Here is a 26,577-nt window from a genome sequence, read left to right as displayed (position 1 = left end):
AACACGGCAATGAACGTGAGTCCCAACAGATCCCGTGTGGTCTTCCTACTTTCACACTGCTGTCTTTTAATATCTACACTCCACATAGTAACCTTAAGATCACTTCTTAAACCTTGCAACTTCACTTCCAATAAACTCCAAACTCCTTTGCATGGCCACCTCCTCGACCACACTGACCACATCTGAAACTGGACTCTTCTCTCCATGCATCAACCACAGTAGGCTTTCCCCTTGTCCTGGAGGATGCCAAGCTTGTTCCCACCTTGTGGCCTTGGCATTGGGACATCCCTATATCTTAGTTTTTTCAAACGTATTTTTACCACTATCCACTGTGTTGGTGGTGGTTTAGTCACCACGCTGTGTCTCTCTTGCGACCCCATGGACTGTGGGTTGCCATTTCCTTCTCCAGGGGATCTTCCTGACCCAAGGATCAAACCCCAGTCTCCTGCATTGCAGGAGGATTCTTTACCAACTGAGTCACCAGGGAAGCCCAACTATCCACTGTAACAGCTACATTTTATATCATAATTTGAGAGCAACATAAATATCTAGTAGTGTTATATACAACAGAAATAGTAGTTTCCTGAAACAGTATTTACCCTTACCACATGTGACAGACTCTAATTAATCTGCTTTATTCATGTCCATTCAGTTCTGTTTCATTTTTTTTAAAAAAAGATCTGGTCATAAACATCCAAACAGAGTTCATGATTCACTGTTTCCCAGTTAGCAGTTTGAAAAACTGTTTTAATTAGATTCTTTCCTACTCTTTCTTCCTTTCCAATTTATTATGGTATCAATACCTGTGTTTCATGTATATGTACATATATACAGTATCAATATCTGTGTGTTTCACATATATATAAAGTGTACTATATACACATGTATATGCTGCTGCTGTTGCTGTTAAGTCACTTCAGTCGTGTCCGACTCTGTGTGACCCCATAGACAGCAGCCCACCAGGCTCCCCCGTCCCTGGGATTCTCCAGGCAAGAACACTGGAGGGGGTTGCCATTTCCTTCTCCAATGCATGAAAGTGAAAAGTGAAAGTGAAGTTGCTCAGTCATGTCTGACTCTTAGTGACCCCATGGACTGCAGCCTACCAGGCTCGCCCATCCCTGGGATTCTCCAGGCAAGAACACTGGAGTGAGTTGCCATTTCCTTCTTCAATGCATGAAAGTGAAAAGTGAAAGTGAAGTTGCTCAATCATGTCCGACTCTTAGTGACCCCATGGACTGCAGCCTTCCAGGCTCCTGCGTCCGTGGGATTTTCCAGGCAAGAGTACTGGAGTGGGTTGCCATTTTCTTCTCCAATATATGTATATATAGTGTATTTATTTCTTTACCCCACTCAACTGTAGGCTCCAGGAGCACAGAGCTGATGCCTGCATTGTTCACTGTTGAATTGCTGTAAATTCTCCCTCACTGTGTGCAAGTTTACAGTCTACAGTGGGACCAGGATTTCAGGAAATATTAATAAAAGTTCATGAACAGGGCTGATATTTAGCCCTACCTTGGCAGGATAGTAAATAGGCATGATAGATTACTTGTCAGAGAAGAAATAACCTGGCATTACTTTTTCCAAGAGTCGAAGGATGCTGAGGAAATGGCTTCGCTCCATTTCACTCTACTGCCTGACAAGAGCGGCTCTGTGCTGGACAAGGGCTCTGCAGACAGGCCCTTCCTCTGGCCTTCTCTAGCGGGGCAGTTGGTGTTCCTCCACCACAGGCTCCTTCTCTGAAGAAATGCAGGGGGAGAAACAACATGAACTGTAATGGTCTGTTTCAGCACATTTGCAGGTAGGCATATGTAGAGAGTAAACTATTTGGTTAGGTTAGGGAGTAAATTATGCATTGCTGCTAAGTCGCTTCAGTCGTGTCCAACTCTGTGCGACCCCATAGACGGCAACCTACCAGGCTCCCCCGTCCCTGAGATTCTCCAGGCAAGAACACTGGAGTGGGTTGCCATTTCTTCTCCAATGCATGAAAGTGAAAAGTGGAAGTGAAGTCGCTCAGTCGTGTCCGACCCTCAGCGACCCCATGGACTGCAGCCTTCCAGGCTCCTCCGTCCATGGGATTTTCCAGGCAAGAGTACTGGAGTGGGGTGCCATTAATTATGCGTAGCTTCCTTTAAAAACTCACTTTACTACTGCTCTCTTGTTTTTACAGTTCTAAGAAACTGTTTCTTTGTCACTCCACTCTAGCTCAGTTATGCTCTGGTAACGAATGACTCCAAAACCTCAGGGTCTTCTAGCAACAAAAATTTACTTCTTGCTCTGCTATGTGTCTTTCATAGATCTACATCTTCATTCCGGCACTCAAACTTAAGGGGCAGCCTCAATCTGGAATATGCTGGTCTTGAGATAAAGGGGGAAAAGGAGAGATGGAAGAGTCAGATGACAGATTTGTGATGATTTATTGTTCTTTCCCTAGAATAAACTGCTGGGGTGGAAAATCTGAATGACCAGGGCTTCTTTGGTTATGTACCATCTATGTCAGGAATTTCATCTGATGTGGTTTCAGCTACCACTCCTCTGGTGCTGTGCTTAGTCGTTCTGTCATGTCCAGCTCCTTGCAACCCCACGGACTGTAGCCCACCAGGCTCTTCTGACCATGGGGATTCTCCAGGCAAGAACACTGGAATGAGTAGCCATGCCCTCCTCCAGGGGATCTTCCCAACCCAAGGATCAAACCCAGGTCTCCCAAATTGCAGGTGGATTCTTTACCATCTGAGCCACCAGGGAAGTTCCAAAATCTGGGTCTCTTATCCTAATCCTGCTCCTGAGAAGTAGAACTCCATCAATTACCCTGCCTGTGGTACTCTCTATTCACAGATCACAAAAGTACCCCAAGCTCAAGCATTTCCAAGAGTGAACTTATCCTCTCCTCTTAATGAAGTTCCTTTCCTTTATTCTCCTCATTTCTGCTAGTGATACTGGGATCCTTCCAGCCACACAGACATGAAGGTTTGGTTTCCACTTCCCCCTCTTGAGCTTTTTGTATTAAATAAGCTATCAAGTCATCTATCCCGCATCTTCACAGGTTCATATACGTCCAATTCTCAAGGCTTATCTCAAATCACATCACTATAGGAAGTCTATTTTTATCTTTCCAACCAGATATGATCCTCAAAGGAGAAGGAGGGGAAGACAAGAAGAAATATTTGAAGAAATAATGACTGAAAAAGTTTCCAAACTTGATGAAACCTATAAACCCACAGATCCTAACCACAAGAAACACACACAAGGGATAGTTAGGGATTTTGGAAAGGTCATGTACACACTGCTATATTTAAAACGGATAACCAACAAAGACCTATTGTATAGCACGTGGAATTCTGCTCAATGTTATGTGCCAGCTTGGATGGGAGTGGAGTTTGGGGGAGAATGGATACATGTATATCCATGTATATGTATGGCTGAGTCCCTTCACTTTCACCTGAAACTACCACAACATTGCTGATTAATACCCCAATACAAAATAAAAAGTTAAAAAAAAACACACACAACATAAAAAATGTATATAACGTAAAAAAAAAATGTACAATCAAGGAACATCATAAACAAATTGCTAAAAATCAGTGATAGAGAAAAGCTTTTAATTACCTGAAGGAAAAAAAAAAATGAGGCTTTCCATACAGAAGAACAAAGTTAAGGAAGACAGCAATTTTCTCAGTGGAAACTATGTATCCAGAAAGACAGTGCAGCCACATCTTTAAAGTCCCAAGTGAAAAAAAACCCTGACAACCTAGAATTCCATACCCTGGGAAAATAGCTTTTGAAGACAGAAGTAAATTAAAGACATTTTCAGAGATGCAAAAGCCAAAAGAATTCAGCAGCAGCAGAACCATGCTGGCAAAAAAAAAAAAAAACAAAAAAAACAGAAAAAAGTAACACATGTCCTCTGGCTGAAGAATGATATCAGATTGAAATGTGTACCTATGAACAGACTGAAGAGCACTAGAATTGATAACTAAACGGGTATATTTGGAAGTTTTAAAATTATTTTTCTCTTTAAAAGATAGTTAACTGTTGGGGGTGGGGGGGGAAATGTCATAGAAGGTCAGAGAAAGATGGAATCTGGGCAGTCACTTGTTTGCAAAGAATTATTTACTAATTTCATTCAACTGATGGGAGGGCCAGGAATATAAATCAGCTTTCCTGATGCCTTGTTCAGATCTTGAGCTACCTAACTGAATGATGACAGATACAAAACTCCTTTCTAACAGACCAGAAAACAGTTACTCTTTTTCTGGTTTCCAGGTCAAATACTTGCTCTTCAGGCCTTCCTTTACCCATTCCTTGCTCAACACAGCCCCTCATGATAATATTTGCACAGTGCTTTATAACTGCCAACCTTTCCATGTCTGTTACCTCACTTGATCCTAAGAACAACTCCAAGAAGTCCGTAGGCCAGGAATTTGCATTTTCCTGATTTCACAGATGCAGAAACTGAAGCTCAGATCCCAGTTAAATTTCCCAAGATGAGAGAGTAATAGCTTGGTGACACGAGGAATTGAATTTCAACTTTCTGACTCCAGATTCCGTGCTCATTCCACCATTCTGCCTCTCACGTGTCCTTATTCCATGTTAGGTGGCAACATTCTCTTGCTAGTAAATTATTTTCTCATACTTAAAAGTCATGACTTTACTAAAAAAAAAACAACCTCAGAAAAGTAAAATTACAACTTTTTCTTTCACTCAACCCTTGGGCTTATTTATAACATATTCCTTCTCTCAGCAAAAGGAGACCTGAAAATGGCACACTTAGCGTTTGCCTACAAGGAACATTGGAACGATTAGACTTAGAAGAAAGTTCCATGATGCCGAACAAATTAGTCACAGATTGGAAAACAGGGCGATTGGTACACCATCCAACAGAAGGAATAAAATGTACAGTTTATCAATGGGAAGTTTCTTGGTCTCGTTTTTAAAACCCTTTAAATGTAGGCATGGGGGCTTCCTTGGTGGTTCAGTGGTTAAGAATCTGCCTTGCAATGCAGCGGACAGGGGTTCAATCCCTGGTCAGAGAAGATCCCACATGCCTTGGAACAGCTAAGCCCATGCGCCACAACTACTGAGCTCCAAGCTCTAGAGCCCGCAAGCCGCAACTGCTAGGCCTGTGGGCTCCAATTACTAAAGCCCTAGAGCCTGTGCTCTGCAAGAGAAGCCACTGCAATGAGAAACTTGAGCACCACAACGAAGAGTAGTCCCAGCTTGCCAAAACAAGAGAAAGCCTGTGGACAGCAACAAAGACCCAGCACAGCCCAAAATAAATAATCTTTAAAAAAAATTAATTAAATGTTTTAAGTGTGGTGTGGCCACATTTAGATGATACCAAATTTATAGACATGAAATTTGAAGCCATGAAAGACATTCGCTCCCTGGAAGAAAAGTTATGACCAACCTAGACAGCATATTAAAAAGCAGAGACATTACTTTGCCAACAAAGGTCCATCTAGTCAAGGATATGGTTTTTCCAGTGGTCATGGATTTTCCAGTGGTCATGGATGTGAGAGTTGGACTATAAAGCAAGCTGAGCGCCAAAGAATTGATGCTTTTGCACTGCAGTGTTGGAGAAGTCTCTTGGGAGTCACTTGGACAGCAAGGAGATCCAACCAGTCCATCCTAAAGGAAATCAGTCCTCAATATTCAATGGAAGGACTGATGCTGAAGCTGAAACTCCAAAAGTTTGGCCACCTGATGCGAAGCACTGATTTGAAAAGATCCTGATGCTGGGAAAGATTGGAAGGTAGGAGAAGGGGATGACAGAGGATGAGATGGTTGGACGGCATCACCGTCAATGGACATGAGTTTGAGTAAACTCCGGGAGTTGGTGGACAGGGAGGCCTGGCGTGCTGCAGTCCATGGAGTCACAAAGAGTCGGACACGACTGAGCGACTGAACTGACTGAAATTTATACTAAAAGTAACCTATTACCAGTGAAAATTTTGTGGAGACAAATTGTTTCATTCAGTGAACATCCCACTGCACCCCAGCCCCCACACCTCCGGTTTGTGTAGGTCATTGAATTAAGTGCTATAGATGGAACAAAAAAAGGCCTTATTGCCAAGTTGTTCATTAACAGAGACTCAGATACACTTCACATGAACTGTAATGGAGGTAAGTACTCCAGGAAAGGAGGCAGGCCAACTCAACAAGTCATTCTCCAAAGCCAGTTCACTGGAAGTTCATTTGTCAGATGATCCGAGAGAATGGGAGAAGGCCATGGCAACCCACTCCAGTACTCTTGACTGGAAAATCCCACGGATGGAGCCTGGTAGGCTGAAGTCCATGGGGTTGCTAAGAGTCAGACACAACTGAGTGACTTCACTTTCACTTTTCACTTTCACGCACTGGAGAAGGAAATGACAACCCACTCCAGTGTTCTTGTCTGGAGAATCCCAGGGACGGGGGAACCTGGTGGGCTGCGGTCTATGGGGTCGCCCAGAGTCAGACACGACAAGCAACTTAGCAGCAGCAGCAGCAGAGGAAATGGCCAATTCACAGAATTTTCCATGTACTAATAAATCTTTTATGGGCTTCCCTGGGCTTATCTTTTTTCGGATGGTAAAGAATCTGCCTGCAATGCGGGAGACCAGGGTTCAATCCCTGGGTTGGGAAGACCCCCTGGAGAAGGGAATGACTATCCACTCCAGTGGAGTGCCTAGAGAATTCCATGGGCAGAGGAGCCTGGCATGCTATAGTCCATGCTCTTTCATTACAGCAAATGTGCTTGCAATGCACAGAGAATGTATATTCTGGTGAGCTCAGTCTTTGGAACAAAGATCTCATAGGACTCTTGAGTTCACAGACCTTGTAAACACTTGAAACTTTACAGAGCTTTTGCAGCTACATTCACAGTAATGAAATGAAAAAGTGAAGGAAGATGGCCAAAAACCACAATAGGAGCATGGAGGAACGCAGATGTAGACAGCTAGAGAAGGAAACTGAATAGATTTTAAAAAGATAAGACAAACCTTAATATTTTGAAGGCCAAACAGAAGACAGACTTTGAAGGTTGGGTAGCTGATAACATTCAATGATAAAAAACAAAAACTGAAGTTAGGATAATAGAACTCTGTCAATTAGGAAGGCACCAGTACCTCATGAGACATTCTTATGGGAACGAGAAGGAGGTGTCAAACTTAGGGGTCAAAATGATGATATGTATGAACTACTCACAATGAAACTGCCTTTTTTTAAACTATTTTGGCTGCTTTGGGCCTTAGTTGCAGCTCTCAGGTCTTCACTGTGGCATGCAGACCCTTACTTATAGCTTGCATGCGGGACACAGTTTCCCAGGACCTTGATTCCCATGAATCAAATCTGGACACCCTGCACTGGGACTACCAAAGAAGTCCCAAAGTTGCTTCGTATTTTAAAAAACAGGGCTAAACACTTATCTTTCAGTGTTATCTCTATCTGAATTTTAGAATCAAACATACTAAGTAACCTACGAAAATTTTTCTCTAGCACTAGCAGAGGGGGAAAAAATTAACTTTTAAAGGCAAATAGTTTTGGCATATTTACTACGATATTTAACATTAGGTAACAAAAGATTTCCCTCTACTGGAAAATGACCCCTTAACAGTTTTCCCCTTCCTGGGGGCAATAATTAGGATTAATATTATGACTGTTCTCTACATAAAGTCTAAGGCCTGTCCTTTCCCAAAAGACAAATGTGCCTTGAATGAAGTAGTGATCACAGGCCATAATGGTCCACCATTCCCATTCCAAGGAGAAAAACAACGCCAGGTTGGGTCCACCAAGCTTGGCTATGGCTGTTCTCAAAGTGCCAAAAATCTGTGGCAGTCTGAGTTGCTTACAATGGAAAAGTGTTGGGTTTCAACAAAAAAAGGGTAATAGATTAAAAACAACAATAAATATTTAAGAGATTTATTAAAGCATCTTATCTCAAAGATGGAAACACATACAAATTAGAAACATGCAACCATCATCTTCCACAGTCAAGTTAAAATGTTATATATTTTTCGTATTTTCATAGCTGAAAACTTCAGATCTTAAACTGAACTCATTCACCCTGAATATTTAATTCATTCTTCCTGAAAGTATCCAGGGCAGCAAATAACCAAAATGCAAACTATTATATAAAGAAAGTGCAAAGTTAAAAAAGAATATGTGTAGAGAATGCCCCCTTCCCACCCACCCCCAATCAAAGGCAAACAATGGCACTTTGCTCTTGCTTAACCTAGATTGTCTTCAAAAACTACTAAAATGTAACATACATAACAACAACAAAATCTGAATTTTAATACTATCCAAAAAGCTTGTTAGTGTTTGAAAATAAATGCTTAAACAAAGGAAAATGAACTTTGTATCAAACAAGTATGATGAGCCCTGTGTTGCAGCATTCTGTAAAATGAACAAGACAAAAAGCTGGTATAGGGTTTATTGAAAAAGGCAGAATTTCTTCAGGCAGGTATGTAAGGAGGTGGTGGTTCTTTCTCAGGCATCTTCACTGCCATTTCATAGGTTGGCAAAACATACTGAAAAGAGACAAGAAAAAATTATATTGGACTTAATTCTCCTTTAAATTTCTATCTTAATAATTATTTTCAGATTTAATACCTTAAATAGGGGTATACCAACCCACAGAGGAGAGCTAAAGAAACTGTTAGCTAAGTACACCTGACTCTTCAGGACACCTGACCCTTGAGTACTGAGAACGTTAGGGGTGCCAGCACTGCACAGTCAGCCCTCCGTATCTGTGGTTCCACATCTATGGACTCAGCGCAGACTGGGTAGTGTTGTAGTATTTACTACTGAGAAACATCTGTGTATTAGTTAAAAGCCATGGTGTCCAAGGGTCAACTATAGTTCTTGGGAGTAGAGATAACTAATAACCTGGAGCTTTACCTGCAGGGGATATGTCTGATCCAAGATCACTAGAGAGGATAACAGAAGAGGAAGTTAAGAAGGGAAAGCAGAGGCAATTTTGCTTCTGAACAGACCCTGAAGCCACCAGGATACCCTGACAGGCAGTATGTACTGCCCTCCCCTCGCTCCACTGTGACTGATAAAGCAGCCAGGCCAAGTCACCTCAGGAATGGAGGATCTCAGCGAAGGGCCTGCTGAACCCTGCTACAGGAACCCTCCAGTACGAGGCTGTATTTTGTCAGAATCCGTAGTCAAAGCATCAAGCACTTGTATCGCCTGCTCTAAGGTGAAGGGCATACCTAGGTAAAGAGTGGCATTTTTAAGCTAAGTGACTCCAACGTGACAGGCTGATGCTACATGGGCCATATACACTCTACATGCTGGAAGCCTGGAAGACAGTAGAGCAGCAACTAGAGGGTCTGAGAAGGAGGCCTCCCAACAGACTCATGGAACGTACTGCATTCTTCTCCCTACAGGAAAGTCAGCTTCCCCTTTGGATCCTATGGATGTTTTAGGAAACACCACAAGCTTCAGCTGATGGTACCCTATCCTCAGAAGTTCCAGAAGCCAAGAGCTGCTGTTCACTGACTGGTCTCCCCCTCAAAATGCAACACTTGGAGATTGATCATGAGTCAAAACCATTGGCCAGATGGAATGAGATGAGTAGTACAGAGTGTCTCCAGCCCACGTACCCAGGATTCCAACTGGGAAATGCTGAAACTTGCAGATTTAAGCTATTCGTGCCCTAAACCACAGTTACAGCATTGAAGAGAAAATCAAGGTTCAGATTCTTCTTTTGGGAATTCTCAATAATGGCTAGTGAAGCTTTAATATCATAAAAGATCATTCACCTGTGGAGGTGCCTCAAAGGCTGGGTACACAGCAATCTCCGGCATGTTTCTGTTGTTGATGTATTTATAACAGTTCCAAACACAGTTAATCAGATAAGCCTAAAGGAATACAAACAAAATTTACATATACTCCAAACTCAACTGTATGTAAAATTATACAGTTTTAATGTGGCTGCACTGTGAAGCCACTGGCAGCGATTGCCTTTTTCTTCTTTTAAGGCTTCCCAAGGTGGCTCTACTGGTATAGAACCCGCCTGCCAGTGCAGGAGATGTAAGAGATGCAGGTTCGATCCCCGGGTTGGGACGATCCCCTGGAGAAGGAAATGGCAACCCACTCCGGTACTCTTGTCTGAAAAATTCCATGGACAGAGGAGCCTAGTGGGCTATAGTTCATAGTGTTGAACAGAGTCAGACACAACTGAGCAACTAACTTTATTTTATTTTTTAATTTATAACTTTAATTTAAATTTACCTGCTCTAAAATTAAGGAGTCTTATAATGCTCTCCCTGCATTTTCTCCAGAGAAGGGAACCAGCAGCCACTTGGACCAAGTACAGGCCAGGAGCTTTCCCTATGTGCCCTCACTTAAATGTCACAAGCTTTATTACCACTGTTTTACAGAGAAACCCAAGTCTGGGATTCCAATTCACGTGTGACAACCACGATGCTGCAGAAGGAATTCTATTTCTGAACTTTGGGAATTTTAAGAGATTTTCAATCCCAACCATGAACCATGTCCAAAAACATGATGTTCCTAGACAAGAAGAATCCTGGTTATCTCCAACCACTGCCTAAAAAGGACAGAAGACATTCCCTGGGAGCTATCTCTACCACATTAGAATAAGGAGAGCTATGAGGAGACACAGGCAACAAGAAGGTCTGGAAGGACACTCTCACAATCCAAATGCCCACCAAATACTTAGTCAGCAACTCACCTTAAAAATGATGAACAAGGCAAAGAACACAAGAACAATGAACAGGAGGCAGCTGGAGTCCAATGCCAGGAGGTCATCTTTATAGGGAAAATCAGGCTATAAAAAAAAGGCAGGGACAAACAGGCAGAGCAGAAGGGAGTTTTAGAGCCCTCAAGCAGAGTGCCTTGCACACAGGAAGCAATCAATAAACGTTTTTTTGAATGAACGAACAATAAGTTTGCAGTATGCAAAATGGACTCTCTACAGTAGGTTTCAATAAAATTCCTAAAAGACGCATTTTTGAAATTAATTTTCATTTATCTGGATCCTACACCTGCATCCACCAGACCTTATTTCGGGCCACAGCGTTCCCCGCCCCTCCATCCCACAGCATTAACCTCTGCTCGCTGCCTGCTGTCATGAGACAGCCTTACTTTATTATTACAAATAAGATCTTCATGTCTTGATTCCCCAAATACATGGTTTGCTCTTTGAAGAAAAGGAAGTTATGTTTATACACCATACACCAACAGTTTGCCTAGAACAGAGTGAAGAATACAGGAGGCACTCACATATTTGCTACAGATGCTTGCAAAGACAGAAGGTACTGTCTTTGACAGTGCCAATGAGTGCCAATGAGCACAACTCCAATGACTGCCAAACACGGTCCAATTATTTATTTACTTTTCATACACCCAAAAGTTGAACTACTCCTGAAGTTCTATGATATCCATCTTTAGGCACTTTTAATATTTCATTATTCACATGGTATGTAAGAAGATATTCTATTTTCATCTTTTTGGTTTCAATATGGTAACAGTAGTAATGATACTTTAAAATGCTTAAAAATAAATAAATAAAACATAGTAGATTAAATAAAAATAGTACCCAAAAGCTGACTTTGGTTTTCAACAAATGAAAAATTTTTTTAAGTTTTATTAGCATACACACTTACTAACTGATCCAGATATTCTTTGATTCTTGGCAAATAAGTCAGAGAACTGATAGCAACCAGGCAGCTGAGAACAAAGTCAAAAAGCCGGTAACAGAAGAACGGAATCAGCCAACCCACTTGATACTGAAGGAAAAAATAACCACAACATCACATCACATATACGGAATGACTAAGGACCATGCAGTAAAGTCAAAACTCTAAAAGAAAAGTATAGAATACTTACAGAAATTGCTCCATATACCAGCATTGAACTGATTATAAACATAAGAACAGAGACGGCAAAAAGAACACAGGCATTATCTATGGAAACAGAAGCAAAAATCTAATTAAGCTACTTATATAACAAAAAGCATAAGAGTCTTTATGACAAAATGTTATTAAGTAATGAAGCTTATGAAATTCATGCCTTTGCTCTTTCTTATTTGTTAAACTGCTATGACTCATGGCCACTGATTTAGGACAGCACGTGAACCTGGTACTCTGCCAGAGACAGATCCCTGCCCAGGGTCTAAGTTTTGAATATGGGCAAACAGATAATTATGATGCAATGTGGCAAGTGCTACAACAGAAGCAAAAAAACAATTAGTTTTGCCTTTAGCATCAGGGAAAAAATATAAATGAAATAACACAAGTTGAGTCTTGTGAGATAAGCAGGGTTCAGCTGGAGCAAAAGGCTGGTATTTGTTTAAACATGGAGTTGTACAGACACCCCCTCTTGCCTAAGATAAAATAAATCACCTGAAAGTCAAGTTCTCCCTCAATGCCCCTTTCCCACCTCAACACCCAAACTCCCTGCGCCGAATCCCTTCACCGTGGCTTCTCTGCTACATCCAGGTCTATTTTCTTCTCTGGTCCTCAATCCGTCCTCGAGTTGCGGCCTTTCTCTACATTAATCCACGTCCACTAAACTTTTTCACAAAGTGCTCATGTAATCTCAAACAAAACAAACCAAAAAGCACCCACACTTAACCTGATGAGCTTCTTAGCACTGTTAAGAGTCTAAAGTTGATTCTCTGGCTCTGGCTAGATATCAAGAACCAGAAAGGCACTAATAACAAATGATTAGACTACCTGCTCAGTGTTGGCACTAGTGGATAAGTGTTACGTATCACTGTGTCACTTGGCAATACAAACAGCATCAGTATCTGGCACTGAACTAAGAAGAGCTCTCCAAATTTTCCTAGAGGATATAGGACAACTAAACGTTAAAGACTTAAAGAACGTCCCTGCTGCAGCACACAATGGCTCTCAAAGGGAAGAATTCAGATATAAACAAACTTGAAAGCAATGTAATTCAAACAATTAGCTTTCAAAAATCAGTTACTGGAAGACTACGAGTTGATTTAAACTTCTTGAAATACTGAAATAATTAAAGTGAAGCTCAAGGTCTTTCACTGGAGCAACAAATAGCAAAACCGAGGAGAGATGGGGTGGTGGGTGCAAAACACATTTAATGTCAGGAACAAGGGATACTCCAGTAGGTGTGAATCAATAAAGCAAGCAAAACATGAGGGGCTCAATGCCCAAAGAACCTCAGATTTGCACCATATTCAGAACCTCCATGGGGAGGTCCCAAGTGTTTACCCATCTCCCAGGTGAGTATGCTATGTTATGCTATGCTAAGTCACTTTAGTTGTGTCCGACTCTGTGCGACCCCATAGATGGCAGCCCACCAGGCTTCCCCGTCCCTGGGATTCTCCAGGCAAGAACACTGGAGTGGGCTGCCATTTCCTCCTCCAATGCATGAAAGTAAAGTGAAAGTGAGGTCGCTCAGTCGTGTCCAACTCTTTGTGACCCCAGGTGAGTAGAAGTAATGATAAATTCCTATTTGAAAAACAGCTTGCATATGCTGCAGTATAAACTGAGTGTAACAGCCTGTTTGGCTGATTAAAAATAATTAATCACAAACTTCATTTTTTAAAAAACTGATTATCAGGCCAGTGATCAGAAATTAACTTACCTTTGCAACACCGGGTCTGTGGGAAGGTCAAATTTTACCTTCCAAAGAAATACCAACTACTGTATCACCAAGAACTATGTATTTTTATATTTGCTTACATTCATTGGAAGGACTGATGCTGAAGCTGAAACTCCAATACTTTGGTTACCTGATACGAAGAACTGACCCATCTGAAAGACCCTGATGTTGGGAAAGATTGAAGGCGGGAGGAGAAGGGGATGACAGAGGATGGGATGGTTGGATGGCATCACCAACTTGATGGACATGAGTTTGAGTAAGCTCCGGGAGTTGGTGATGGACAGGGAAGCCTGGCGTGCTGCAGTCCATGGGGTCACAAAGAGTCGGACACGACTGAGTGACTGAACTGAACTGAGGGCTTCAGTAGAATATGGTCAACAAAGATATAATGAATAATGTGATTTTCTATGCCGCAGTGACAACAGTCATGCAACACACAATAAACTTGTGACTGAAGAGCCAGTTGCACAGACCTACGAAAATCTCAATAACCATAAATCTTTTCTACACCTCAATTTTAAGAGCAATATACATGACAAAGGAAAATGCTGACATTAGCAGATTCAGTAAAATTTTACAGCCTAAAGTTTATAATTACAAAAAAAAAAATCAACATCAGAAGCTAACATTTATTGTTCTATTCTGGTTTTTAATTAAAAACAGATTTATTCAGAAAAGAAAAAAATTCAAATGCCAGAAGGAATGTTTCCATATATTCTTGGTATTTCTGTTATCAATTTGACAACAAAATTAAAAGATTATATATGTTTGAAAGTAAAACTAGGGCACTCATGTAAAAACAAAACAAAAACACTTTAAAAAACACAATATGAACAACTGTTAGTGTAATCATACTATAATGTATTATTGATGGCCACAAAACTCTACCTGCTGTAAGAAATAGGTTAGGCCTGAGGACAGTAATCATTTGAATTAATAACCATTAAAAAAAAAAAAAAACACTTCATTAACAGATAAGAGAGGATCATAATGTAAAAAGGTGCAGAATTTATGACAAAAGCTAATCTAAAAATATAATTAAGATCCTGTAATATTACAAATATAGAACACATGTGAACTGGGAACATTTTTCTGAAGAAACTGTTCACACCAAAAAGTCTGAAGCATAATTTTCTATTCAAATATTAAATTTTTAACATGATTTTTAACATAAAATTAAATTTGCATTTTAGAGAAAGATAAATAATAAAAATACTATTGGGAACAAATAATTTAAAAAAAGTAATTTCCATGAATGTTTTAGGAATACTCTAAAGTCCAATGTCAAATCTTCATCTAAACAATAAAAATATATTAAGAATTGAGACCCTGAGCAAAAGATACCACCAAATATTCAAATATTTGGTATTCTATATTTTACTGTAGGATTGTGCTCCATGAGCAAATGTCTCATCCTCTACTACACTTACCAGCTGACCCTCAAAGACTCAGTCTTCTTCTAATTTCTTCTCCCCTCCTCTTTCCACAGTATTTCAATGCAGACAATGCATATTTCTCAGAAATCTCCTAGCAGTCCACTAGATCTTCTGGCTACAAATGCTCAAATTTAATTCTGAGTATTTTTGAAAAGCCTACAAACATATTTTGTGCCTCAGCAAGTATAACAACAATCAATCCTCTACCTAACGGGTGTGTGTGTGTGATTAGCAGGCTAAAGTTTCAACCAAAAACATACCAGCCATTCTCTCAGACGAATAGTAATTGCCAATGACTTCATACTGAATGTTGACAGCTGGCATTGAGTTTGGGTGTGTAACCTCCACAGTCAGCAGAATTGCCATCAACAGGTTGACCACCTATGAAAGATAACATTTTATCGACTATATTATTAATCAGGAAGCAGTCCCCAACACAATCTTCAGATGTCCTCTATTTAACTAACATCTTCCCTGAAGTAATAAAGACATAAAATGGGGACTACCTGTGAGATAAAATACACAATGTGACTTTAAGAATACTTTAAATATTTCATAAAGTATAAACTTAATCATTTCAGAGAAAAGATGTTGGACTGATCCTATATTAATAAAACAGAATAAAAAGACACAAAAATGAAAAATGAGAGATCACAAATTGCTCATTTGAGTCACATATTTATTCATACTCCTATCTCAGAATTTCTGGATTTGAAGAAGCTGATCTATCAGATAAATATAATTTCCATGTCTAGGTATGTTAATGATCCATCAGGTAAGTCTAAGGCCTCTCCACAGTATCTCCTGTACAGTGGTTAGGAATTATTTCCTCTTGAGCTACACTCAAATGCTTAAAAAGACTTTGACTACATCACTTAACTTCCGCCTGCTGGTCTTAGTTCTATGGTTTGAGATATTTCGTTATCCCTTCTGAATAAGTACTCAGCTCTAACACCTCAGTTCAGTTCAGTTTAGTCGCTCAATCATGTCCAACTCTTTGCGACCCCATGGACTGCAGCACGCCAGGCTTCCCTGTCCATCACGAAATCCCAAAGCTTGCTCAAACTCACATCTATCGAGTCAGTGATGCCATCCAACCATCTTGTCCTCTGTCGTCCCCTTCTCCTCCCGCCTTCAGTCTTTCCCAGCATCAGGTCTTTGCCAGTGAGTCAGTTCTTCAAATTAGGTGGCCAAAGTATTGGGAGTTTCAGCTTCAGCATCAGTCCTTCCAATGACTATTCAGGACTGATTTCCTATAGGATGGACTGGTTGGATCTCCCTGCAGTCCAAGGGACTCTCAAGAGTCTTCTCCAACACCACAGTTCAAAAGCATCAGTTCTTCGGCACTCAGCTTTCTTTACAGTCCAATTCTTACATCCATACATGACGATTGGAAAAACCGTAGCTTTGACTAGATGGACCTTTGTCAGCAAAGTAATGTCCCTGCTTTTTAATATGCTGTCTATTAGGCTGATCGCAGCTTTTCTTCCAAGGAGCAAGTGTCTTTTAATTTCATGACTGCAGTCACCATCTGCAGTAATTTTGGAGCCCCCCAAAATAAAGCCTCTCACTGTTTCCATTGTTTCCCCATCTATTTGCCATGAAGAGATGGGACTGGATGCCATGATCTTAGTTTACTGAATGCTGAGTTTTAAGCCAACTTTGCTCAACAAACTAGTAAAATGAGAGAAGAGGAATCTGATCACAGCACATCAGGATCTCAGTTCCCACATCCTAACCAACAAATTTCAATCAACATGTCTGAAACAAATTTCAGTTAACACAGTCTGGTTCTTTTATGCACTGGCTGCATAAATCTTTTCAATGTCACATGCTGCTGCTGCTGCTGCTAAGTCGCTTCAGTCGTGTCCGACTCTATGTGACCCCATGGACGGCAGCCCACCAGGCTCCCCTCCCTGGGATTCTCCAGGCAAGAACGCTGGAATGTCACATGAGTGACTCCGTAAAACTCCCAATTCTTTTTCACACTTGATCCTGCTAAGCTACCACCTATATCTACCTGTAGAGTTGGATTCAGAGGCCTAAGCGTAAGCCCTTATACATTACCTGCAAATTTCATCTTATAACATTCTTGCCTATCAATATTTTCTCCGTCTGAATTCTGACACCCTATGGATAGATTTACACTCTCTCAGCTTCCTGCATTTGAAAATATGATTATCATTTAATGAGATTCTCCACCTAAGTCACTAGCAAGAGAACAGGGCTGAGGACAAGCTGCCAGATAGAGGCTCTTCTCTTCCCACTGGTCAGCAGCTTTCAAATAAAGTCTTTATCTGGTCCAAAGTAACATCTAGAGACTCTGTCAAACATCTTGCTGAAATCCCATTACCAGTATCTGGTGAATTTCCCTAGTCTACCAGGGTGTAACTCCAATTCAAAAAGGAAATTCTTTATGCCTCTAGTTGTTAGTGAATTACACAGTTATCCCAAGAGGCACCACTTCCTTTAAGTGCTCAAAACAACCCTGCTAATGATTTAAGACCTGGAGTAGGCTTCCCTATCTAAAGTCCACAGCATCTGCCTTCCTTCCCTTCGTGAACATGGGATACTTTCAAGGGACATCTGAGCTTCTTTATCAATAGTGTTTTAAACAATCTATCATGGAGCTCTCTCCTGTCCACCCTGAATGATAAATACGTTTATCAGCTAAAGGCATTTCACATTCTCGAAGACAAGCAGCCCAAGGTTTTTAAATAAGATAAATGTCACAATACCTAATTCACAATCAATTGAGATTTCTAAAGACACACTATAAATCAAGTAAATTTACATATATTATTTGATTTTATTCTTCACAACAACCTTGTGAAGAAAGTATGACTTATGCTCATTTCCTGACGGTTAAACTAAGGTTCAGCAAAGTGAAATACCATGTGTTAAGCTCACTGAGGTGATAACAGGACAGAGCTAGAACACCAATCTGGTTCTTTTAAAAACATCTTTCTTCTTACTACTACAGGATCACTTATAACCATTCCTAAGCAACTCTTGTTTTGAGATCTTTCCAAAATAAACCATTATCTAAGGCTACAAATAGCTGTGAAAAGAAGAGAAGCAAAAAGCAAAGGAGAAAAGGAATCTCTGAATGCAGAGTTCCAAAGAATTACAAGAAGAGATAAGAAAGCCTTCCTCAGCAATCAATGCAAAGAAATAGAGGAAAACAACAGAATGGGAAAGACTAGAGGTCTCTTCAAGAAAATTAGAGATACCAAGGGAACATTTCATGCAAAGATGGGCTCGAAAAAGGACAGAAATGGTATGGACCTAACAGAAGCAGAAGATATCAAGAAGAGGTGGCAAGAATACACAGAAGAACTGTACAAAAAAGATCTTCACGACCAAGATAATCACGATGGTGTGATCACTCACCTAGAGCCAGACATCGTGGAATGTGAAGTCAAGTGGGCCTTAGAAAGCATCACTACAAACAAAGCTAGTGGAGGTGATGGAATTCCAGTGGAGCTATTTCAAATCCTGAAAGATGATGCTGTGAAAGTGCTGCACTCAGTATGCCAGCAAATTTGGAAAACTCAGCAGTGGCCACAGGACTGGAAAAGGTCCGTTTTCATTCCAATCCCAAAGAAAGGCAATGCATGCTCAAACTACCGCACAACTGCACTAATCTCACATGCTAGTAAAGTAATGCTCAAAATTCTTCAAGCCAGGCTTCAGCAATAAGTGAACTGTGAACTTCCTGATGTTCAAGCTGGTTTTAGAAAAGACAGAGGAACCAGAGATCAAATTGCCAACATCCGCTGGATCATGGAAAAAACAAGAGAGTTCCAGAAAAACATCTATTTCTGCTTTATTGGCTATGCCAAAGCCTTTGACTGTATGGATCACAATAAACTGTGGAAAATTCTGAAAGAGATGGGAATCCCAAACCACCTGACCTGCCTCTTGAGAAATTTGTATGCAGGTCAGGAAGCAACAGTTAGAACTGGATATGGAACAACAGACTGGTTCCAAATAGGAAAAGGAGTATGTCAAGGCTGTATATTGTCACCCTGCTTATTTAACTTATATGCAGAGTACATCATGAGAAACGTTGGACTGGAAGAAACACAAGCTGGAATCAAGATTGCCGGGAGAAATATCAATAACCTCAGATATGCAGATGACACCACCCTTATGGCAGAAAAGTGAAGAGGAACTCAAAAGCCTCTTGATGAAAGTGAAAGTGGAGAGTGAAAAAGTTGGCTTAAAGCTTAACATTCAGAAAACGAAGATCATGGCATCCAGTCCCATCACTTCATGGCAAATAGATGGGGAAACAGTGGAAACAGTGTCAGACTTCATTTTTGGGGGCTCCAAAATCACTGCAGATGATGAATGCAGCCATGAAATTAAAAGACGCTTACTCCTTGGAAGAAAAGTTATGACCAACCTAGATAGCATATTCAAAAGCAGAGACATTACTTTGCCAACAAAGGTTCGTGTAGTCAAAGCTATGGTTTTTCCTGTGGTCATGTATGGATGTGAGAGTTGGACTGTGAAGAAAGCTGAGCGCCAAAGAATTGATGCTTTTGAACTGTGGTGTTGGAGAAGACTCTTGAGAGTCCCTTGGACTGTAAGGAGATCCAACCAGTCCATTCTGAAGGAGATCAGCCCTGGGATATCTTTGGAAGGAATGATGCTAAAGCTGAAACTCCAGTACTTTGGCCACCTCATGCGAAGAGTTGACTCACTGGACAAGACTCTGATGCTGGGAGGGATTGGGGGCAGGAGGAGAAGGGGACGACAGAGGATGAGATGGCTGGATGGCATCACTGACTCGATGGACATGAGTCTGAGTGAACTCCAGGAGTTGGTGATGGACAGGGAGGCCTGGCATGGGGTCACAAGGAGTTGGACACGACCGAGCGACTGAACTGAACTGAACTGAAGGCCACAAAATGTTTGTTACTCTCTAAATACATTCAGGTACATGCCTTTTCCTTACACTGCTCAAAAGCAAGGTATTTCGTCCTTCAACACTTGAAAGATCTTATAAGAGACAATCATATTTTCAAGGTGACTCCCCAGTTGATAGCTGATGTTTTAACTGCCCATTTTTATTGCCGTGGGTTTTGGACAGGGTAGGTGGTTTATGAGCTAATATAATTAGGTGAATTAACTATTGAACAGATATCTCTACTAAGACACTGTATATTCTGTGCATGGAAATCAGTTCAAAATCAATTCAGCAAACCCTTCTTTACTAAGCACAATACTGTCATAGTTTAAAAGCTCTGTACGGGAATGAAAAATATTTATGTGAAAAATAACATACTCAATTACTAAATGAAGGAAATGACACATCAAAAATATTCAGGAGTTTATTTTTCCTTTCTTAAATATTTGCATCACATACAGGATTTATAAAAATCTTTTCTTCTCTTTCATGGCTAAGTCACAGACTCACCCACTATCATCTTCTAGTATTAGTGACACTTCAAGTTTCTTTTCATTGTGAGTCATTCTCTGAATATTAAACAAAATAAATCATAGGTCTAATCAAAAGAAGCAAGAAATGATCAATTTCAGCACTATTTTCATTACAAGCACAAAGGATTTTTCAACTCTTCACTGATTAATTATATTTCATTAGCACCTCAATGTAACATTTTAAAGCACTCAACTGGAAAACTCATCCTGTAATCTTATTTTCACCCCTGAGCACCTATCCTATGCTCATAGACTCCATTCTATTTACTTTTGATTACCACTGGTATTTCTAAGTTCCATGCAGCATTTTTCAAAACATACATAAGATTAACTTTGTGATCTTGTAATATAAAATCTGAAGAGAACAACTACATACAAACAACTCCAGCATATTTATTCCTGATTCATTTTTCCCTTTTACTGCATTCAGGAAAGAAAATTTGCAAAAATGTAATTAAAATAATGACTGACTTCTAAATCTAGTCACACGGAGTGGTACGGAATGCAGCCAATATGCACATATGTCAACAGCCTGGGCAATGGACACATCCATGCAGAAGGGGTACTGCATTTACTGGGATAAACAATATGGTTTGCGTTATAAGACTTTTACACACTTTATATAAGTAAACAAACAACCACAAAGAACAGATGTGTCACATTTCACTTGTTTCAAAGGAACAGGATCAGATCCTTGGAAGCACACAGCCTCAGGAGAGTAATTCCTCTTTGCTTCTCATTTCATAGCCACACCCATCCTAGAAGATTCCTGAGGACTGGTTTTTGTTTTTTTTTCTTTAATCCTTATTCTTTAGTTTTCCCACAGTATATTCTGCCACAACCCAACTTATGCTCAGACTATAATTAGAACAATGTCTTAGGGCATCTTGATAAGGGTCTCAGGCAAGTCAGCAGACAGCTGTCATCAGATAAAAACCAAAACTGACTGTCTTTAAAAATGCTGTTAAATGTATATGTAGTTAAATGTACACATACAGTTGTTTACCCTTTTGTGCGGTTACGAATGAGATATTCCTACTATTTTTGGAGAAGACAATTCATTTAACAATGGTCTAATGAATACTTCAAATGCTCTAACAAGTTACTATTACACACACATTTCATAGAGAAAGGCACAGCATCTTTCTCCCTCAAAGAGGATATCATGTTTTAGGGAGAAAAATTCAAATGTGTAATTAGTATTTTTAATAAGCACACACAAGAGATATGCAGTAATTCTTCCAGATAAACAGTGAGGAAACCAGCTTCTTCTGGCAGGGAAGCAAGGAAGCTTCGCCAAGGAAACTACTGAACTATTACAAAACTAACTGTAATTGGCAAAATGGCTGTTAGTACTTGAAGTTGTATAAGTAAAAGAAAGGCTTTTATACTATTTCACTATTTTTGTATATTTGAGATTTCTGTCAATGAAGTTTTTAAAAAGTGTTTGGGGAAACATACTAACTCTGAAATATAAATAAGCCATACTGATTTAAAGGAGTCAGGAGTGAGGACTGGGAAGGAGTACAGCTTGAGGAGCCTGTCTTCACTTCTTCCCTAGTGACCTCACTTTTAGACTGTTTATGGTGAAGATATTCATAAAAAATTAGCCATATATTATTACACCTTTCCAAGACCTACAATTTTAACCAGTGCTCTAAATGCCTTCTTGTAGTACACCATCAACCATGAAGGAGGACACTGCTGCTGTAGACTTTAAAGCTCATTTTCAACCACTCAGTAAACATCTGAACTTACATCTCCTTCGACTGCCAGGATCCCAAAGCCACACTTTTGAACATCACTAACAATACTATAATCAACAAAACCAATGGCCTTTTCCAACCTAAGAAAATGTTGTTTAAAAATCATCTGGCTTCAAATTTTTCACTAAATGATAGAAAAAACAATTTATGAACGCCAGACTTTAATCTGGAACTCATTCTGAAATTCCCTATTATTTAAACTAGGTATTAAGCCAAACATGCTTCTTTAAATCTAAATGCCAAAGGCCAGCATTTCAGGGCTGGTACATATAGTAACTGGCTCTGGCTTCTCAGTGTCTTCTGCACTATTTACTACCATATAATTAACCCTTTGGAGAAGGAAATGGCAACCCACTCCAGTATTCTTGCCTGGAGAATCCCATGGATGGAGGAGCCTGGTGGGCTACAGTGCACGGGGTTGCAAAGAGTCGGACATGACTGAGCGACTTCACTTCACTAATTAACCCTTTGGTACACAGTATGCAATCACCTAACATGACCTCAGCAGAAGCAGATGCTAGAAAGCAGTGACACTAGAAAGCAGTGACACTGTATCCAATAGAAAGTTACTGCTACAGCATCTGCAACCAGCAGGAGCTTGAGGACTGCACCCAAGGTTCTAAACAGCACGGGGCAACCTCAAGGAGAATCATAAATATTCTCCCACCTGGAATACAGGAAGAAGAGTATCCTGACAAGGTACTTGGACTTCACCCACTCTTAGTAAAGAAGGTTCTGGCAAAAAAAAAAAAAGAAAAGGAAAAAAAAAAGTGCTCTGTTTGGACAAGTCCTCTTTGTGTCTTGGTGGTCTTGGTTTTTAAATGTTGTCTCCCCAACTAGGCAGAAATTATGTCTTTACGTTGCCAGGATCCCGAAGCCACAGTTTTGAACATTACAAGCAATACTATAATCAACAAAACCAATGGCCTTTTCCAACCCTTAACCTAATTTGAATCTGTTATTACTGATTAGCTTCTCGTTCCTTGACACTGCACTTTCATATCTTTGCTCCAAACTTCACTGCAATGCCATCAGTATCTTAAGGGCAGATGCCATGGTCAAGATAAGAAAACACTTGAGAGCCTCTGTGTAGCAGCTGATAGGAAGACAAAAGATGCGTAACACACGTCCCTGTAACTTCGTTTCTATGTGCACCACAGCCATTTGCACTGTAGATGAGCAACAGATCTCTTAAAGTAGATGAACTGATGTAAGCAGCATATTATATTCCATGAACTAGAAAAATTCATGCAAAGAAAGAATAGTTTATGGGATCTTTTTATGAAACTAAAGCATGGAAAAACAGTGCTCTATGCAAAATGTTTTCACATCAAGTCCTTCCAGTGGGAAACAGATGTAAAACTCCCTGTTCCCTATTTTGAGAGAATAAATGCCCTTACTAAAATCCTTCTCTCTGCATTTTGAGTTTCATGGTTTATAACTCCCACTTTTGCTTGCTATTCCTTTCTTTTTTATGAACAGAGTCCACAGCATCAAAAAAATACCTGCCTTGGAAAGAAACACAGCCAATTACATTCAGATGGCTGAAACTGAGATGGTGCTTATTTTCTTTTCAAGGAGTTAGAAATCCTTTGTTCTGTGAATGGAGGGAAGGATCTGAGAAGAAACAGGAAGATTAAGTTTGCATGGTAGAGTCCCAGGTTGCTGGACTCTTTCTCAATTAAGTAAAAGGGAAGGTCATCTTCCAGGGATGGGGGAAACAGGGCTGAATAAGAGGCTTGAGTACCCTAAAGATTTGATTTATTCATTTAGGGAAGGCAGAGCTAAGGACAAACAAAAGAAACATAAGACCCAGCCCTTTAAAAAAATGAAGAACAAAATTAGAAATATAATGCATGTCCAGTATTACGAATCAGTTAAAATACAAAAGGGGTGAGGGTCTTTGTGGAGAAAGGTGATATAATTATAGCAATATGTTTCTGAAGATAAAAGTAGAGGAAATATTAAAATAAGCTTAGAAACAAGCAAATAAGCCCACCCATTCAAGTTTTGTTTTTAATGCACATTAATGAAGCAAGATGGTTAAAAAAAAAAATGTAAATAAGGAATAACGTAGAGTTCAGGTCCCCTGTGCGTGGGCATGAAACTGTATCTGCCTAACTGAAGATGATTCTCATCAGCTGTTTACCAAACAGTAATAATTTCAATGGAACCTCTGGGTTCAGAAGAAATGAGAACAGAAAAAGGCAAAAAAAAAAAAAAAAAAAAAAAAAAAATCTGATAAAGCTCTTCCTTTTTTGCAGTTCACAAAGTTATCAGAAACTGCATTATGACTAATGCCACAACCTCACCAAACAAAAACAAATAAAAACTTTAAAAATCACAAAGTCATTAGCGAAGATGACCAAACCGACAATATGAGTAGTTTTTCAAAACTTCTGTGAAGTCATCATAACCCCAGACTACCTAAACGGAATCATGTATTTACAAATCATAAATGAGCTTTAGTGAAAATGAATAGTAGTGGAGATGGTGCTAAGAAATCACAACGGCACTGCTAGTGAACCACCAATCAGTAACACTGTCAACCTAGTTATGACACAGAATTACACAAATCCTGCCCCCACCCCCCTGGGAACGTTAGCAGGTTACCAAAACACAGCAGGTTCTAGACAAAGGTCTCAAAAACCTGAATGGGTCTGTGGTGAAAAGCTTCTCACCAGCGGGCAGGAGAAAACCTACTGCATTTGGAAAAAGGCAGATAGTAAGTAAATACTGGCCAAAGGTATTACCTCCAAGAGAATTTCCAGACTCACAACAGAGTCCTGTCTGCCTACATCCCAAACACACTGTGACAAATAAGCTCCAGAAACAAGAGACAACTGTGTTAAACTGGATCTCTTGCCTTCCCTTCAGGTAAAACAATAATGTTTAAAACTAGGCTGCATCTCGGAAGGTGCGATCCTAAGTCTTTCCTTAGGAGGAGGGGGGGGTAAAAAAAAAAAAAATCCCAGGAAGCACTGACGGAGGGTGGGGAGGTGGGGGGCAGTTCCTTCAGATCACGGAAGCACACATAAAGATCCCGCAGCCTGGTCATTTCCAGAACTGACCACACCAAAGTCGAGCTGTCTCCTCCCGCAGGCCCCCTCCACCCTAGGCCGCAACGCCTGTGCCTTCCCCAACCCCCACTTTTCTCCTCTTATTCTCGCCTAAAATAAACCCCAATAATTTCCCTGGTCCCTCCCACCCACCACTCCGATTCCCAGACACAAGTCTCCCCCCTCCAAAGTTAAGAGGCCACTAAAAAGAAGGTTCCCGAGGCCTTCCCGCTCCATTCCCTCCCAGTGGATCCTCCCGTTCAAATACGAGTCTCTCCCGCTTCCCGCTCCGGCGTATCCTCCCCCCACCATGGCCCCTTCCCTCCCTCCTCGCCCGCCCTTACCATGTACCAGGTCCCCAGGATGATCGTCCCGGTGCGGACATGGCAACAGCCGCAGCACCGGGTGCTGTAGAACCGGTCGCTGCGGCTCCGCTTGAAAGTCATGGACACCATCAGGAACCTCGAGGGCCTCTTTCTTGGCCGGGCCCCTAACAAACGCCTTCCGCCCAGCGGTTGAAGACGGAGAGCGCCGTCACTGAGGCCAAACCAAACGACGCGTCTTCAAGACCGCCCCCCTGCCCGGGCCCCCAAGCCAAGAGCCTTCGCACCTGCGCACTGAGGGCAAAGCGCTGTTCCCGCGAGAGCTCGATTTACCCTTTTCCTCGCCTTCCTCGCACTCAGGGAAGCTAGGCGGAAGCGGGTTTTGATTGGAAAAGCCTGGAGATTGACAGGATCTCACACCCAATCAGAGCCGCAACTCGCCTCGGCGCTAATAGATTCCCCTCCTCTTACTAGACGGCTAGGACTGGTTCCTGGGCTTAGAGAAGTTCGGGTTGGAGAGGGAGCCTGGTAATTCACCCTCCCCGAAGTGAAAGCGAGGAGGTGAGAGGCATTTAATGGGAAAAAACAAAGTCTAGATGGAGTAGGTGGAAGAAACCGGGCAGGGAGGACTTGTCTGAGTGAATCTGCCACGTATTGCTCGGACGCATCACGGGACCGCGGCTGCTCACGTGACCTTTGCGTCATAGCTCAATTATGGGGCTGGCCAGGAGAGGTGCCGGTGGAGAAGGGGGCGGGGCTAACCCCTGGTCTGGGGCCCTTCTGGCTGCGTAAATTGAACTTGTTAGAGGGATCAAATGTTAGGCTACCCCTTTGTCTCTCTTTGACACCTCTTTGTTGGGAGCAAAGAAATACCATGCTACTCTGCCAGAGAAGAAAAGAATTGAAGAAAACATAAGGCAGAACTGTTTAGCTGCTGGGTGTTTAC

The 26,577-nt window shown here is 41.0% G+C and overlaps 1 protein-coding gene across 1 annotated transcript; it reads right to left on the bottom strand.

The window, feature by feature from the left end:
- Positions 1–7,880: 7,880 nt before the first annotated feature.
- On the bottom strand, positions 7,881–26,004 carry LAPTM4A (lysosomal protein transmembrane 4 alpha). The gene is made up of 7 exons (XM_055540871.1): positions 25,653–26,004; positions 15,293–15,413; positions 11,842–11,918; positions 11,619–11,741; positions 10,685–10,780; positions 9,750–9,848; positions 7,881–8,507 (listed from the first exon to the last, which is right to left on the bottom strand). The coding sequence occupies exons 1-7, from the start codon at positions 25,761–25,763 to the stop codon at positions 8,433–8,435; spliced, it is 702 nt and encodes a 233-aa protein (XP_055396846.1). The 5' UTR covers positions 25,764–26,004; the 3' UTR covers positions 7,881–8,432.
- Between the last annotated feature and the right edge of the window lie 573 nt (positions 26,005–26,577).

Source organism: Bubalus kerabau, chromosome 11, assembly GCF_029407905.1.
Source record: "Bubalus kerabau isolate K-KA32 ecotype Philippines breed swamp buffalo chromosome 11, PCC_UOA_SB_1v2, whole genome shotgun sequence".
Taxonomy (NCBI): Eukaryota; Metazoa; Chordata; class Mammalia; order Artiodactyla; family Bovidae; genus Bubalus; species Bubalus kerabau.
The sequence above is the reverse complement of the archived record's forward strand: the minus strand, read 5'-3'. Positions and strand labels throughout refer to the sequence as shown.

Bases quoted from the DNA above. Each gene is read 5' to 3' on its own strand.
- LAPTM4A (XM_055540871.1), bottom strand. From the start codon at position 25,763: ATGGTGTCCATGACTTTCAAGCGGAGCCGCAGCGACCGGTTCTACAGC. The intron at 11,919-15,292 runs GTATGTTTTTGG...CTGTTTCCATAG, and splicing joins TTCGTCTGAGAGAATGGCTG to ATAATGCCTGTGTTCTTTTT. The intron at 10,781-11,618 runs GTAAGTGTGTAT...TTTTTTTTATAG, and splicing joins AAGAATATCTGGATCAGTTA to CCTGATTTTCCCTATAAAGA.